Below are 17,558 nucleotides of genomic sequence, written 5' to 3'. Positions count from 1 at the left end.
CCAGGACCAGGGGCCTCTCCTTCCTTCATTTCTATAGTCAGCAATGCAGACATAATGAGAATGCGCTACATGAAGGACTTTTGGTTCTTTTCCCATCCATCTTTGCAATGGGTGAATCCCTAAAGACCAGAATCAGGGGATGAAGAAGCAAGTGTTCACAAGCAATGTTCTGTGCATGCATGCCTGCATGTGCAGTGCACATGTGGTGTGTGTGTGTGTGTGTGTGTCCACACAGGTATGTATAAACATATGTGTGTAGGTTTATATGCAGATATACATGCACATGTGTATGTATGTGTGTGTGTGTATGCAGGTTTATATGCAGGTATACATGCACATGTGTGCAGTCCTTATAGATGGCTAGAGGTCAACCTTGACTGTCATTTTCAGGTTCTATCTACTTTCTTTTCAAAAACGAGTTCTCCTCAGTTTACCTGGAATTTGCTGGCTTGTCAGACTGGCTCAGCAGTGAGCCCCAGGGACCATCCCATCTCAGACTCCCCATCCTATGATTACTAAACAATACCCAGCTTTTTCTGTGAGTTCTGAGGGTCAAATGCAGGTCCTTATACTTGGATTACAAGCCCTGACCAACTAAGCTTTCGTGCTAGTCCCAGAATTTTCTTTTTAATGACATGCTCTGGTGAGTATGAAGCTCTCATATCTTGGTGCTTAGAGTGCTCATGGATTACTACACATACAAACACTTCGGACCCGTGAGCCACTCAGTCAGTAAGGAGGTCATGGATTCCTTTCTTTGAGTAGGCATTGAAGAGCTATGGGATTCTGGGACCAGGCAAGTGCATGTGCCTTGCTTTTGTCGAGTTCCTGTCATAAGCAGATCTAGATATAAAAGTTTTCCCACCTCAAAACATTAGCACTTTGAGTTCCTGCCAGGGCTGTGGACTCTCCCTGCCCAGTCATATGCCCAGGTGGAGAAGACACCTGAATAACTGGATGGAGTTCAACAAATTCTTCCTTCTTTAGACGTTTCTGGGTGTCTTGGAGAAACTAGGAAGCCTGTTGTGGCTGTTGAGAGGAAGCAGTGGGACAGCTGTGAAACTCTGAGGTTGTGGATAGTGGGCCGATAGGATGACCTGGATGGTTAGAAATGCACATTGCAGGGCCTGTACCTGCCAAGTTAGAAATCAGTATCTCCACAAGCCTCCAAGGTGAGCCCAGTGCAAACTACAACTACAGAATGCGGCCTGCTGCACTAAAGCAGTTTTTTACAGCTGCAGTGGCAGCAGCTGCTTCTTTTTTTTTTAAAGCACTCTTTTTTACAGTGGATTGTTTTCTCCCAAATGCGGTCATCAACACTAGCTAGCTCCCATCTCCACCCAGACAGAAATGTTGTCAAACGTACAAGTCCATCAAATAATTCCAGTCTTCACAACAACTGGGTGAGGCCTTGCTTTGTAGAATGAGTTTGCACATTGGGTGAACTCTCACCATCCATCCAATGCAAACCAAAGCTGCTGCCAAACTGCCTAGACCTCGAGTAATGTCTTAGATAAAAGTCTCTAGCAGCTTAATTTCCAAGCCACTTTACTGTGTTTCCATCGTTTTTTGTGCAGGCAAAGTGAACCCAGTATGACTTTACCCAGGCAGAATCATGGGACACCCTTCCCTGGGAACACAGTAGAGCAAAGCCCTTAGCACATTCAGCAGAGTTGCTTTTGAAGCACAACACAATTAGCAATGCTATCGACCTGCCAATTGATTAATAGCCTGGTAATGATCGTTACTGATAAAACTATTAGGTTTGTGTATTCTCTTATAAAATGAATATGTGAACATGTTTGGGCTAAAACAAACCTTGTTTGGGTTTTTCTCGAGGTAGTGACAAATTGAATTTTTGTAGTTTTGAAAAGTAGACTCCATGGTTTCTCATTTCCATTGGTTTGGCTGAGGCTCGTTTGGGGCTGTCCTCTGCCTTTATGGCAGGGATACCAGGGGAGAGTATACGCAGCCTTTATTGACTGGGGACTCACGAGAACTGTCCCTTCCCCTAGCTAATGTCCACCATTCACCCTTTCCCCAATAGAACTTCTAGCACCCAACCCTCCTGAGACAGAGAAACCAATATGATAGGCCCTCAACAAGCTTTTAGAAAGGACTAGAAGTCATGAAGAGCCAAGTCATCTTTCTCCTCAGAGCCCACCAGGTCACCTGCCTTGAGATAGATAGGCAGTAACTTGGTAGATTGTTAATTAAGATGAACTGATTTGTTTTGAAAAGAGTCAACTTGCTAGGTAAAGTATTCAGTCCTCCATCAAAGTGTTGGTGATCTTGAAAGAAAGTATTTTAGTAGATTCTGTATGTGAAGACGTATTGAGATACTGGGCGAGAAGGATGCATTTCAGTGGTGATCATGAGGTATGAACTACAGGTAATGTTGATTGTCCAGAAAAAGAAAAGAGCTATGTTACCAGAAAGCCATCACTGCCTCCAGTAGAAGTAGACTCAATAAATATCTCCAGAGTTCTCTGTCAGTGCCCACCTCACCTTAGAATTCCTTTGACCTCTAGTCTTTGGCTGTGTGGAACTCCTTGCATCCCATCTCCCAGTGTAGACCCAACCCAAGACAGGTACCCAGGACCCTTCTCTGAAGGAAGTTATAGTTAAGAAAAGCTAGTCAGTCTGGGACAGACTGTTGAACTGAAGCAGTGCTGTGGGGGAACCTTCAGCTCTGTGAAGGTTTTGCAAAGAGAGCAGAGGTCAGAGGATTCCGGGATGAGAGAGATCGAGAAGCTGAGGAGAAAACACATGCCTTTATAATTTGACAGTCTCTCCCTAGAGATTCAATTCATTCTAATAGGACTATATTCCTTGAAGCCTATTTATCTTGCTGAGGCTTAAACAGGTGGTTTCCAGATTCTGTCTCAGTCTTTACAATACCAGCATCGCTATAAGTCCTAACATGAAAGAAAGGCCATTGTGTTAGTCAGGGTTCTCAAAATGAACAGAAATGATAGAATGAATTGTGCACATTGTGTGTGTGTGTGTGTGTGTGTGTGTGTGTAGATGAGATTTATTAGAATTATAGGCTGTGGTTGTTTCCTGATAGACCAAGAATCCAGTAGTTGTGCAGTCCATGAGATGGGATGTCTCCGCAGTCACCATCTGGTGCTGGAGTCCCAGGGAAGTCTTAGAGAGCTGCTGGTTTCCAGTCCACATTGGGATCCCAAAGAACTAGATTCTAATACCAGCGCCCATCAAAAGCTGGAATAAAAGGAATTTCCATGTCCTTTTATGGGATGTGCTATCGGAAGCCATGACCCAGATTTAGGATAGGCCTTCCTACCTCAAATGACCAGTCAGGAAAATCTCCCAAGGGCATTCTCAACTGCTTGAGTTTTAGTTGATTTCAGATATAGTCAAACTGGCAGCCATTATGACTGTGAACCATCCAGAATATTCCATCTTGATTAGGTCAGACTGGGTAGTTCATCATTATGCATTTATGTCATATGTATCCACTCTCATTTAGTCCTCATGATCTTACAGTGAACCTGAACACTTAGGTAACTTGCTTCTGAACCTTATAGAAGGGGAATGACAGAGCCACAGCTAGCGGCTCATACCTATCCATGCTGTGGAGGGTACAGAGCCCTGGAACAAATATGAGCAACATCACAGCAGGCTTGGTTCGATGTACCACTAAAGAAGGGCTCTTGGGAATGGCTGCCGTGAAGATAATGAGCAGTGATTGACAGGAAGGTCAAGGGAGCTCCAGCTGTCTATGTTACAGACCATGGCAGGGGATTTATCTCATGTTAGCTGGTGCATTATGGTTGTGAGAATCTTAAGAATCACAAGCTGCCTTTTTTCTTTATTTTTCTCTCTCTCTCTCCCTTCTCTCTCTCTCTCTCTCTCTCTCTCTCTTTCTCTCTCTCTCTCTCTCCCTCTCTCTCTCCCTCTCCCTCTTTCCCTCCCTCTCCCTCTTTCTCTCCCCTCCCTCTCTCTCCCTCCCTCTCTCTTTCTCCCTTCTCTCTCCCTCCCTCCGTCTCTCTCCTTCCCTCTCTCCCTCCCTCTCTCCCGCTCCCTCCCTCTCTCCCTCTCCCTCCTTCTCTCCCTCTCTCTCCCTCCCTCTCTCCCTACTCTCTCCCTCCCTCTCTCCCTCCCTCTCTCCCTTCTCTCTCCCTCCCTCTCTCTCTCCCTCCCTCTCTCCCTTCTCTCTCCCTCCCTCCCTCTGTCTCTCTCCTTCCCTCTCTCCCTCCCTCTCTCCCTTCTCTCTCCCTCCCTCCCTCTCTCTGTCTCTCTCCCTTCTCCCTCCCTCTCTCCCTCCCTCTCTCCCTCTCTCTCCCACCCTCTCTCTCTCCCACCCTTCCTCTTTGTTGTTCTTTTACTGTTGAGACAGGGTTTCGCTATACAGCTGAAACTAACCTCAAGCTTCCAATCTTCCTTCCTCAGCCTCACAAGTTCACCGGTTACAGGTGTGCAGCATTGTGACTTAGAAGATCTTCAAGCCATGTTCTTCCCCAGGGGCAAAGCTCAAGTGCTGAACTACAGACACAGGGTTCCTCTTCCTTCCATCTAGCTGAAGTCCAGTGAGGCATATGGTACAAGGACTCTCAGAAGACATTCCCAGAATAGTGTGGTTGTCAGATGGCCAGATAGCCAGCCACTAATCTCAAGCTAATTTGTGATATGAGCTGTCACTTCTCAGGAGTGCTAGCCATCTGTGACCTGCCTATAAAACTCAGAGCCGTTCCATTCATTCAGGACATGGCTTCCTGCCAGCCACCTCTAAGGAGGGATTACAGCAACTCAGACTTCCTTCCAAAAACCAGCTAGTCAGCAACATGAAGTCTGTGGTTACCTTCAGAACTAGATTCAGAGGATTATAGGCACATCGTGATGAATGGTTCCCCTTATTTTACAAATAAAGATGGCTTTCACGTTTCTTAAAGCCTTGTCCTCTCAAACCTTGTCATCTGCTTGTCCCTCTGACATTCATAACTAGGCTCCTAGAGATCCAAGTAGGCAGGGCTTTTATAGGCTTCACCCGGGCATTCCTGGGACGTTGGTTCATAGCCACCACTCCTAATGCAAAGGACTGCGAGGAGCACGCAGAGGGCAATATGGAGTGTGAGCCTGTGGTAGCATTCGAGCCCAGTCTCTGCCTCCAGCTCAGTGGATAACGGTGTTGTTTCACAAGGGCTGCTCTGTGGGAGATCTTGGAAGCATCCTCCATGGTGTCTAAACCTATAAGGATTTCTTTCCTCTTCTATAAAATAGCACACGTTGAATTATTAGCACCCTGTCTGGCTGTGTGGCTGGCAACTGTGTGGCTCTCTGTGGGGGAGGGGATACATCTATTTATGTTGGTGTGTACATATATGTGCATATGGAAGCTTGAGGCCAGCTGTGGGTATCTTTTTTTGGTCAAACTCCAACTTGCTTTTGAAGACAGGGTCTCTCACTGAGCCTGGAACTTACTAATGGCCAGTGCCACACCCCAGGCCCTTTCCTGTCAGTGTTTAGTCCTGTTTATTTTTCATGTGACCTGATAGTGATGATACCTGCTAGAGAATGGGTTCTTTTCCTTCATCAGTTAAAATACAGAAAGGCATCACAGGTGCATAACTGTGTATAGGCAAGCAAGCATTATAGACTTCTCAGGTCAACAAGGATTCAGGGTATCCTACCTAGAGGTACCTGTTTCTACCACTCTAAAGGTGTCTGTGTGTCACTTCGGTAGGAAGGTCTTTGTCTCTGTCCATGAGCACAGCAATATCTAAGAACCAGAGGATCAGAAGGTTTGCTGTGAGACTGAGCTTCTCAGGATGGCAGAAGTTAAACCCATAAAACCTCACCAACACGACTGCCCTCTACCCTCTGGAAGCCGTGATACACATAAGCTCACAGGAGCACACATACATATACAGAAACATGTAACAAATATTTAAATTAAAAATAGAACTATACCATTTGTCTTCTTCCCTTTTCCTTCAATATGTAATATATATATATACATATATACATAAATATATTAATTCACAAAGAAGTAAAAAAGGAAGCTTACTACCTGTTGTTAGGAGAAAAAAAATTAAACTGGGCCTGCTTTGGTTCTCCTTCAACATCCTAGGGGTCCAAAGCCTCAGTAGAGTATCTGCCTTCTTTTCTTAGGCAACACTGGATGCTTGGTACTTTCTCCAGTGTTTAAGAATGAGTGAACGAACGTCAGAGGCTGCAGGAGTGCATCAGCTCTAACAAGCAGCATTTAGGAAACCAAAGGTCCTTGTGCTGCTGAAGTTGAGTTCCAGCTGACATTGAGTCTCTCTTTTCAGTGCTGCCTGCATTGAAAACAGCTCAGACCTGGAGGGCTTTTGACGTAGGTGGAGGCTGAGACACCCAGGAACCCACAGAGTGCCAGAGAAAGGTCTGAGAGCAGTATTTAGGCAGGCACTGACACATCCCTTGGCTAGAGAGGTGCCTCCCATGGGACAGCGGCACAGAAAATGGTAAAGCAAACAGGGAGTCGGCTGGGAGAGCCTTGCCCTCTGGCTTCACCGGTGCATTTGTGAATCCTCCTTTGATAAGGAATTTCTTTGATTTTTCTTTTCCCCCTCCAGAGAGGGCTAGCCCTAAGTGAGGGGCAAGTCACTTGGCGCTGTCTTTTAGGATACTCTTCTGTGCGTGAGATAGGAGAGACGGTAGTTGACTCTCTTGAGAGGTGGTGGGAGCAACAGAGGCAGCTGGCTTTTCACTGTGAGCCTTCCTCGGGGTGGTGAGGGGTGGCAGCACGTGGGATGAGTAATGGGCAAGCGCTCTGTGTGTTCTGTCCCCCAGGTGCACCAGTATTATAGCTGCCTCCCAGAAGAGAAAGTCCCCTATGTCAACAGCCCCGGAGAGAAATTGCGAATCAAGCAGCTATTGCACCAGCTGCCGCCCCACGACAATGAGGTAAGGTGCTTGGAGGGGGGGCTTTTGTTGGTTTCCAGAAGCTTCTGTGAATTGTCCCTCTTCCTCATCATTGTGATCAGTAAGATTGCAGCTAAAAACTTCCAGCAATTGATATTAAAGTTAGGCTTCCTTAGAATTTAAAGAAACTGGTTGAGGGAACGCTCCTCACCCTCCCTCCCTTCCTCCCTCCCGTACCCCTCCCCCCCCAAAAAAAGCAGTCTCATCCTGGACTGGGTTAGACTCCAAGCCTGGCATGACTGACTAGTACGGAAAACAGGAAGCACTAACATTTGAAAGTTCAGGCCAGTGCTCTCTGACTTGACTGTGTCCTGCCAGCCACTGTGGGAGTTGGGAAGATGACCAAGGGCCACTTCGTGCCCAGATGAAACACTGTGAGCCTCTCAGATTCTCAGGATTGTGTCCTAAGAGGTGAACGTGCGGGTTCTCCACGTCAAGGGCAGCTGAAGTCACAGGTCTAGATCGGCAGCTCTCACTAGGATTTTTACCAAGCCGAAGTTGACCTCGTCAGAGTCATCCATCTTTATCTTGAAAGTGTTATGGGCATTCCTTTTTCCTAATCCCAGAAGCACATCTCTGTAAGCAGCCATTTATTTATTTGATTTTGATTATTTTTTGATTTTTTTTTTTTTTGAGGTTGGCTTTCACTTCAGTCAGGATACCCCAGAACGCTGTCAGCAGCTCAGTGACCTCTCGGATATCCCCTCTCTGAGAGCTGGCTACAGATAACCTACCGTGTGGCCAGCGGCACTCAATATCGAAATGACATTGATCCAAGGGAGGAAGTCTCTAAGCAAGCTTCTAGAAGATTGTGTAGGAGGAAGTTAGGCTTCTAAGCTAGAAATTAATTTGTAGGTATCTGGCTTCAAGAATCAAGAATCTTACAGATTTGCACTAGTGAGCTCTATATTTAAAACAAAAGTATAATTAATTTTAAACTGAAAAAAAATTACCCCTGTAGAGAGCTGGACACAAGTTTCTATCAACTCATCACATACATGGCCTGAGTCCCAGGTGACATATTTGCATAAAGGAGATAATTTGTTTTTATATTTTTATAGTGTGTGTGTGTGTGTGTGTGTGTGTGTAACACATATACCACAGCATGTGTGTAAAAGTCAGAAAACAATCTGTGGGAATTGGCTCGCTCCTTCCACCATGTGGAAGGATCAAACTCAGGTTCAGAACATCATGTTTTGCAGCAAGCACCTCCACCCACTGAGCCATCTTGCTGTCCCCAAAGGAGACAGTCTGAGCTGCTACTGCTGAGGAACTGAGAATGCAGATCATGGCACAGCCCTTGCCTAACATGTGCAAAGCCCTGGGCTTAATCCTCCACACTGTAAAAATAAATATATGAATCTGAATAATTGAGAGGACATCTCAAAAACTCAGGCGACTCCCTAGAAAGCTGCATCTCTCTCTCTCTCCTACTGCTTATTTCATAGTTCATAAAACAAATACAAAAGTTGGCTCCTTTAAAGATGAAAGCAAGCATTGTAACCGGAAGCCCAGTTAACTAATCTGGAGGTGAAAATGCAAGTTTTTACAAGCAGGAGGGGTGTGCCTGTTTTTAAAGGCAAGCCCATAAAATATCATTGGTGAAACTATGTTTTCTGGGCTGTTAGGTTTCTGGAACATTCCTCTGAAGATTTTTTTCTTTTAACTATCACTTGAGTGAAGACAATGATCTGCCCCACACTTGCAGTGGTTCGTTCTGTTTATACTTAACTGTACATTCCTGAAATAGACATCACTTGGATCACAACTCCATGTTGGGAGAATGTGACTGATGAAAGCCAATGGATGGAATCGATTCATTTGGCATGGTGGCATGGCTTCTTCTGAAGAAAGAGTTCGGCTCTAAAGCAAAGACTTAATGGTTCTCTTTTCATGTAGACAACATGAACAGACATAGTTGCTCTGACTTTCAGATTTGCACACAACAGTCCTCATTGAAAGCTATTCCTGTCAATCTTTATGAAAGATTGAGCAATTCAGCCACCATTTCTAATACCTAGATTACTCCAGAAGAAATCATGAAGTGCTTTAGGGCCACATATCCCAAAGAAAGGCATAAGCATGGCTTGGGGTGGGATTTGAGCATGGCAGTATATGACATTAAATCCGTAATGAGAGTTTTATTTCCTTTTAACTCATATTTCATCTTTGTGATGCTATAATCAGATAAGACAGAATGTTCAGCCTGGTCCTAGCATGTAATGCCACTGCAGGCCGTTCTGGTCTCCCATTTTAAGTAAATGTGTCAGTTTTAGCATCTGCTGAAGATGCAGTGGTCAGCTGGGGGAAACCATGTGGTTTTGTTCTCTGCTTTTAGCATTGCCTTCCCGTCTTTGCGGGTGACTGATTTTCCTGTATGTAACCATAGTCTGCTTTCCTTTTAAATAAATGCATCCAAGTTTCTTAAAGTGAGTCATAGTTAAAAGTAGCATCTATAAACAATAGCTCAGGACAATGACACAATCACCAAAGGGCATAAACAATGGTACAGAGTGACAGATTCTGGATGCGATGCCCTCACTGCCCCTCCCTTAATTCTTTGACACTGTGTTTTAAAAAGAAGAAAGTATCTTTCTCATATTGTCACACTAGTAAAAATCCAGGCAAAAGTCTATTCTTGCTTCCCAAAGGGGACCGGAGGCCAGTTGATATATGCGTGTCATCAGCCAGGTTGCAGCCATTTTTTGGTGTAGGGGTCATGCTCATAGACACAGATACACAAAACCTTCAGCTCCTTACAGTTTGGAAAGGAGGATGTTCCCAGAAGTCTTCACCTCTGAGCCACTCTTGCCTGTGTTCTCGAACACCTAGCCTGCCTGCTTATCACGCTTCTTGGTGCTGGCTCTGCTTGGCTAGCTCCAAGCCCGAACTCCCCACAGTGCTCAGCAAGGGTCAAAACAAGTACAGAGTTTCTGTGAGCCCTGGGTGGGGATTTCAGTACTTCCCTGGAGCAATGAAGCCTGCTCTGTGCTGTCCCCTGTGGTTCAGGTGCGATACTGCAACTCCCTGGACGAGGAAGAGAAGAGGGAACTGAAGCTGTTCAGCAACCAGCGGAAACGTGAGAACCTGGGCCGAGGCAATGTCAGGCCCTTCCCGGTCACCATGACAGGAGCTATTTGTGAGCAGGTGAGGATGGACCGGGGCAGGGAAGAGGTTCATTCTACAGTTACAGCGCTAAATACCTGTTCTGTGCTCGGCCCTCTTTTAGGCCTTGAAGATGCAGCAGTGAGCATAAGACATGAAAGCTTAGTTTTCCTCGTGTAAAGAGGGATGCACCAGGGGAAGATATCAGACAAAAATCAAATCAGTGAAATAGGAAAACTGCAGCAGGGAAGGGGGCGGGAAGGGGGAGGGAAGGGGGAGGGAAGGGGGAGGGAAGGGGCAGGAAGGGGGGAGGGGGTGGAAAGGGGGAGGTAAGAGGACGGGAAGGGGGGAGGGAAGAGGGCGGGAAGGGGGGAGGGAAGAGGGGAAGGGGCAGGAAGGGGGCGGGAAGGGGCGGGAAGCGGGTGGGAAGGCAGGGTGGATGCAGTCTTGAGCAAGATGGTCAGCAAAAACCACACTAAGAAGGTGGTGTCTTGAGCAAAGGTGTGTCTTGTGCAGAGATATACAGAGGAAGAAGCGTGCATACCTTGCCTTGAGGCAGGAGGATAGCTCCTGTGTACAAGAAACAGTAACGTGGCCTGTGGCTGGATCCAGAGGAATAAAGGGCAGGGATGGCAGATGGAGGCAGAGTTCATGGAGAGTCATATAAACGATTGGAAGGACCACACAGAGTGATGGCTTCGCCCGTTTAAAATAGAGTTATCCGGACCATGAGTCAGTTTCCCGTCCAGGAACATCCCAGCATGGATGACCTTTAAAGGGACCATATGTGGGACGGCACCTAACCTTAGTCTGAGTTTGAGGGTCTAAGAAACTGCATGCCATCTCTGCAGGACATCACTGAGTTGAAGGATCTAGATGCACCTTTCGCCTACCCTTCTGTAGCAAGCTTAGGGTGTGGTAGAGGAGAGTGACAGGCACATCACCTGCCGGGCTAACCACACCCCTCCTCCCCCCATTCCTGCTTTCCAGGGAAGCCCACCATTTCCTACCCTTCTCTCAGTCTTCCCAGTTTTCGTGCAGCTCCTTCTAACTCAGGCTCTGGGTGACAGGCCAGCTGCCTCGGGGGAAGAAGCTGGAGACTATCTGAGGGGAGCAGGGTCGTCTTTAGAACCCCGTCTTGAGATTTCACAGGAGCAAATGAAAGAATCTGGTAGTGGATCTCGAAACTGCTTGACCAGTGGGGGGTCAGTGGGTCGTCATCCTTGAAGAGTCCTTGAGACTAATTCCTGAGACGTAAGGGGTTGATGCTCGTGATACGAGATTCCCTGTGCTCAGTCAGTGCCTCATCCGCTCTCAGATCAGGCTCCTCATGACTGCAGAATAATGTCAGGAGTGCTGAAGCAGAAAGGCCTTCCACACCTAACCTTTGAAATGACTGGGGGAGGGGATTATATACGATTATGTGTGTGAATACATAATCGTATATATATTCTTTCATAATCATGGAAGAGAGGGTTGTTGCCTTCTGTGTTGTAGTATCACATACGCAGGCTACTGGAAGCCATTCCTCAGGTCTGCGTCCTTATTCTGTGGGTCATATCAAGTCATACAAGATCCACATTGGCAGAAGGGCTTGGAGGCACCATTTTTACTCCCCAGTCATTATCTGTAGAGCCATCCACCTGTGTGAGCCATTCTGCTAGACACATGTCATGACCTCGTGGCTAATAACATGATGAACAGAGAGCATCTTTATAAGCCCAATCCTCCTCCTCCTCCTCCTCCTCCTCCTCCTCCTCCTCCTCCTCCTCCTTCAAGACCCTCAGAACATAACCATACTCTAACCCCAGCTATAAGCATAAGTCATCCGTCATTTCTGCTTTGTATACTCTGGGCTTGAAGAATAGCACCGTTAAATCAAGATTATGTGAAGAGATGCTAGTAGAGAGCTAAAAAGCAAGCCCGAAAGGCATAGGAAAAAGGAAGAAGCTATTTAAAAGTAAATGGGTTTTATGTGCCCAGCTCCCTCCCATCCAGCAACGCAGGCCCCTGCCCCAGCCAAGCTCCCTCTCTGAAGCCTCCCCTGATGGTGTTAACTTGGCCATGTCTCCGCATGTGCTTTGGGATATGGAGGAGATGCGTAGGCTTCTCTTTCCATGCTCTGTAAGCTGGTTTGAAGTCTGCAGATCCCCTTGTATACTACCATACTGAGAATTCATCTCTCACACCTTATGCTTCCCGGTCTCTGTTACTCAAGTTGTCCTACGTAGGCCCTGGGGTAGGGGCTCCTGGAAAGAGCAAGAGGAATCTGTCCTGCCAGGTAAGTAAAGCCAGGGACTTGAGTACACAGCTAACTCCCTCGTAGCGAGCTGTTGCTAATAGCCAGACCACCCTTTCACGATTCTGAGAGCGACCGCTGATGTTGCTGCTGTTGCTTTCCCTCACAGTGCGGAGGGCAGATTAAGGGCGGCGACATCGCTGTGTTTGCATCACGTGCTGGCCATGGCATCTGCTGGCATCCACCCTGCTTTATATGCACCGTCTGCAATGAGCTTCTGGTTGACCTGATCTACTTTTACCAAGATGGGAAGATCTACTGTGGCAGGCACCATGCTGAGTGCCTGAAGCCACGCTGTGCAGCCTGTGATGAGGTTAGAGTCCTGCTCATGTGTGAATATTGTAACTGTTCTGGTATATTCATGGAAGGTGGGGGTGACACCTTCAGTGTCGTCTCTGTCTGTCTGTCTGTCTCTCTCTCTCTCTCATGCACACACACACACACACACACACTTACATCTCCCATAGACTAGTCCCTGTGTGTCCCCCGCTCCCCACCATCCCTATGCTGCACCACAGCATACGTATGCACACGGCCTTTAGCTTCCTACACAGGGAGGCGACCATAGGTGACTCTATTCACTTATGTTAACCCTTTTCAGAAAGAAACATCACCCATGTCCCAGTCACAGTGGATCTGGCATCTGACATCACGGCCTACCATACTCATCATGATGGATTCAGAGACTCTTGTGTAGGAATAGGGTAAGGGGGGACCCATGGGACAGCCACTGAAATTCTCAAATGGTAACTGGTACAAGACCTCTTACAGTTAAACATATAGTCATATACACACATTCATACACACAATAAATAGGTAGGTAGATAGATAGATAGATAGATAGATAGATAGATAGATAGATAGATAGGACATTGAGCAACTCGAGATTTCAGCTGAAAATCTGGAAAGTCCACATCAGAAGTAGATCTTCACTTCTAGAAGATTCTCTGGAAAAAATGGCTAGGGTGGGTGGTAATGTTTGGGTTTTCTCCCACAAAAGCTTTAGACATCAATGGATCTCTATCTGGATCCTTCCACCCCTGCTGCTACAGGTGTTTGAAAGCCTTGTCCTAAGAAATCACAATGGCATGCAAGGCCCCTGCTTGGCAGTTTTTCCCCACTAGAAGCATACCCAAGTAGCAAGTAGCCATTGCACCGTGGAGCTGAAAGCTGCCTGCCTTCTCTGTAGAAACTGGGAGGAGAAAGCGGAGTGTTCTAACCCTGACCCCTCATAGGACCCATTTAGAGGAAAGTCTTAGACAAGGGGCTCCAATTCACAGAGCCACTCTGTGCTTCTGCCTGAGCTATGGCCAGCGGTCTGGAAGCAGCAGGTGGATCTGTCTGTCAGATCCACCAGGACAAGGATATTTGTCTCTTATAAACTGTCTTGCGGGAGGGTGGGGGGTGGGGGGTCCACTCTTCTAGAGACTGGCAAGCCTTTACTAATGTAGATTCCAGTGGTAAGGTTGAAGTGCTCAGCAATCCAGCCATTGCTGGAAAACGATATGGGCCAAACTCTGGGGACTCGAGGCAGTCTTTTTGCCTTCTGGCTCGCATACACAAGGGCACATTCATGAAGCTAAACAAGCATCTCAACTACCTGATCCCAAGTCATGTCCCGCAACCAAAAAGTCGGTAACCTACATCCACTAGACACCATTCTCTTTCTCTCAACCCTTTCTCCCAGCCTTGTCCCTGTCTCTGGATTCAAGAGTGCTAGCCATCTCATATGAATAGTATTAGATAACATTTCCTTTCGTATCTGGCTGCTTCCACCTAGCACAATGTTTTGATAGTTAATTTATGTTATAGCAAATATTAGCACTTCATTCCTTCTCATGGCTGAGCAATTAAACGAATCTACGTGAACAGTTTTATGAATATGTAATAACATTTGGCTTAGCCATTAGTAACTGAGGGTTATTTGTTTTTACTTTTAACTGTGATGAAGCTACTTAGGAACATTCATGTGTAAGTTTCTAGGTACACAGGAATTTTACATTTTGAATGCTTTTCATGACAACTCTAAGCCTTGCTTTTGAGAGAAGTTCAAACTATCTTCTAAAATAGCTGCCTGCTTTCTCTCTCACTGTCAGAAGACAATTCCAGTTCCCACATGTTCTCTTTAAGTCCTGTAATTGTGTTCTTTTTTATTATAGCCATCCTACTAGGTATAAAATGATACCACAATGCTATCTGAATTCATAATTTTCTAACTATTAATAATATTGGTACCTTTTAAATATTTTCATCTATTCATTTATTAATTTTGGGAGGGAAACTATGAATCTGGAAGCCTTTGCTCATTTTTTGCAATTAGATTAATTTTTTTTTTACTACTTGTGAGGGTGTTTATAGGATCTGGATACAAGTTTTTTAATTAGGCACATGGTTCACAAATATGGTCTCCTTGTGCTCTGTCTGTATTTTTACTTTCTTATTGATATCTTTCGAAGCATAGAAATTTTTAATTTTGATGAATTCCATCTGATCTATTATTTACATATGCTATGTGCAGTTGTTTCCATATCTATGAAACAGTTGCCTTGTCCAAGATCAAGAAGATTTATAACTATAGCTTTTTAAAATAATTTTATTCCTTTTTTTCCTGTTAGGTCATTGATCCCCTTTCAGTTAATTTTTGTTAATGTTGAGAGGTAGGAATTCAACTGATAAGTCTTTTATGTAAGACTTCCAATTACCCCACCCGTATTTGTTGAAGACTATTCTACCATAGTATAGTCTGAGCACAACTTTTGACAACCAAGTACCATGCATACACACACATACACATATGCATGTGAACTCGTGTGCACACATGTACACACACACACACACACACACACACGCAACACACACAATTCTTGGATCTCTCAATTCAGAGGGTTTATCTGTTTGTTAGTTTTTAGGGCAATACCACACTAAACTGATTATTATAGGATTATTATAACTTTTGAAATACATGCTTTGAAGTTGAAAACAACTCTGATGTGTCAAAACCTAAAATACGTCTCAGGGTGGGAAGAATATTAGATATGAAGGCACTAGGGCATGTTGAAGGCCATAACCAGCTGGCCAACTGGCCACTGGAATAAACAGTCACTTTCCTTAGCCAAGGATTACTGTCATAAAAAATGCATTCCAAGCATTGCCCAATTTTATTGTTTCAAGAAGAAAAAGAAGAGTTCCAAAGATTCATACAACATTTTCCACTTTAGAAAACACTTTGCATCAGCCAAATGAAGCTAGTATATATGAGCTATTTTTTATTTTGCTTTATGTTCCCTATGGTAGACCATTAGCTCTCCACTGACGTGTAGAACCAAATTAATTGTGCTTCAAGAAGATGAAGTCGTGGAGTTTGTATGCATAAGGAATAAGCTTACATAGATGCAATGTCGTTTGACAATTTGTGGGTCACCCAGCCTTCTGCCTCTTTAGTTTGGGACTTTTTAACTTCCTCCACTGTGGGCTCGTGGTATCTTACACACTGACCTGATGGCTTCCCGTCTCCAGATCATCTTCGCAGACGAGTGCACAGAGGCTGAGGGACGACACTGGCACATGAGACACTTCTGCTGCTTTGAGTGTGAGACGGTGCTGGGGGGCCAGCGCTACATCATGAAGGAGGGAAGACCCTACTGCTGCCACTGCTTTGAGTCCCTGTATGCGGAATATTGTGATACCTGTGCCCAACACATAGGTAAGGCCGTGCTTGGGCCTTAGCTTGATCTTTCTCAGGTAGCCTCAACATGCCAGAGTTTGAATCCCTTTGGTTACAATTAATAAAAACCCAGCGTAAGTGAAAAGAAATTTCTTTACTTATTTTACTAGAAAAGCCAGAGTATTTGCTTCAGGTGGAGGTGGATGAAGGGTTAAACAAAGCCCGTTGTTTTGTTTATCTCCTGTGTCAGCTTAGTTTGCCTTCTATTGGCATCTTTTGGGAGCAAGCAATCTTCACGTGGTGATCGAGATGTTCTCTAGTTATGCATTACATCTTGCATATTACATACCTTAACACTTGCATTCGCAAAAGAGGAAGGAATTGGCCATACCAATTTCCAAGTCAGTTCCTCTGGATGGAATCTTATCGGTCCTGGCTTGGCCCTGGATCTACCTTCAAGTGGGGCTCTGTGGTATGCTTTTCCGTGCTCTGAGAAAAGTATGAAGCCCCCAAAGGAAACTAGGGGAGAAAACACATCCCTCAGTGACCTTTTAGACAAAACCAGGAATGGGCAGAGGGTAGAATGGGGTATGGGGTCCTTTGGTAAAGAAGGGCAGGTCTGGCTCAGCAGTTAAGAGCACCGACTGCTCTTCCTGAGGTCATGAGTTCAAATCCCAGCAACCACATGGTGACTCACAACCACCCGTAATGAGAAACAAATTAAAAAAACCTTTGGGCCAGAACAAGTAGGGCTGGAGTGGGGATGAGAAGGGGAAGGGGGGTGGGAGAGTGATCAGGGCTGGATCGCAGGGGGTGGGGGCAGAGGCAAAAGGGAAAATGGAAGGAGGGAAAAGGGTGGTCACTAGCTTCCAGCAAGTGTGCCTTCTAGAAACTCAACAACAGTAAACTATGCCAAAGGCAGAGAAGAAACACGAACAGTTCACAAGCTGTGTGCTCCCAGTTTGTGACAGACAGGAGATGATGAGAATCATCCCAATTTCTTCAGTCTTTCATCAGACAGGCCTTTGTCGTACCTTTTCTGTCATCTTGGGAATGTAATACTGTTTAAGAAGTAATGTCTGTGGACAAATGTCTGTAGTCATAATGTGACCTTTCTCTGGTCATAAAACTCCAAGAAGCCTATTTAAAAGCTGCCAATAGCATACCTGCCGTGAGGAGACGTGGAGACCCTCCATGTATGACTCCATTTCATTCCAATCGGCTTTTGTAAGGATCCAAAAAAAAAAAAAAAAAAAAACTCAAAAAACAAAAAAGCAAAACCAACAACAACAAAAACAGCCTTCTCCCTAGGATTTCCCAGAAATGGTAGACTTAACATTGCCTTCTGGACTTAAGTGATGCCAAGAGCCTTTTTTCCACGTTCCCTTCATCTCACTGTACGGTCCCTTGACCCAGAAACCTTTCTGTTTACAGGATTGTGACAGTCAGACATGCTGATGTTCTTTGGTGCTTTGAATTAGGAATTGTGACTGAACACGTAAGGCAGGGAAGTGGGTGGGACCACAGCAGGAACAGCAGTGCCGTGTATCGAGCCCAGGT

At 45.5% G+C, this 17,558-nt stretch overlaps 1 protein-coding gene across 1 annotated transcript in view; it reads left to right on the top strand.

Moving 5' to 3' along the window:
* The window catches only part of Prickle2 (prickle planar cell polarity protein 2), a 109,283-nt gene that overhangs the window by 48,857 nt on the left and 42,868 nt on the right, over positions 1–17,558 (top strand). Inside the window, exons 3-6 of the mRNA XM_052174351.1 lie at positions 6,799–6,912; positions 9,940–10,077; positions 12,444–12,647; positions 15,851–16,037. Coding sequence (XP_052030311.1) covers positions 6,799–6,912; positions 9,940–10,077; positions 12,444–12,647; positions 15,851–16,037 — 643 coding nt within the window. The remainder of the gene's footprint in view (positions 1–6,798; positions 6,913–9,939; positions 10,078–12,443; positions 12,648–15,850; positions 16,038–17,558) is intronic.

Source organism: Apodemus sylvaticus, chromosome 2 (genome assembly GCF_947179515.1).
Source record: "Apodemus sylvaticus chromosome 2, mApoSyl1.1, whole genome shotgun sequence".
NCBI classification, from domain to species: domain Eukaryota; kingdom Metazoa; phylum Chordata; class Mammalia; order Rodentia; family Muridae; genus Apodemus; species Apodemus sylvaticus.
The sequence above is the reverse complement of the archived record's forward strand: the minus strand, read 5'-3'. Positions and strand labels throughout refer to the sequence as shown.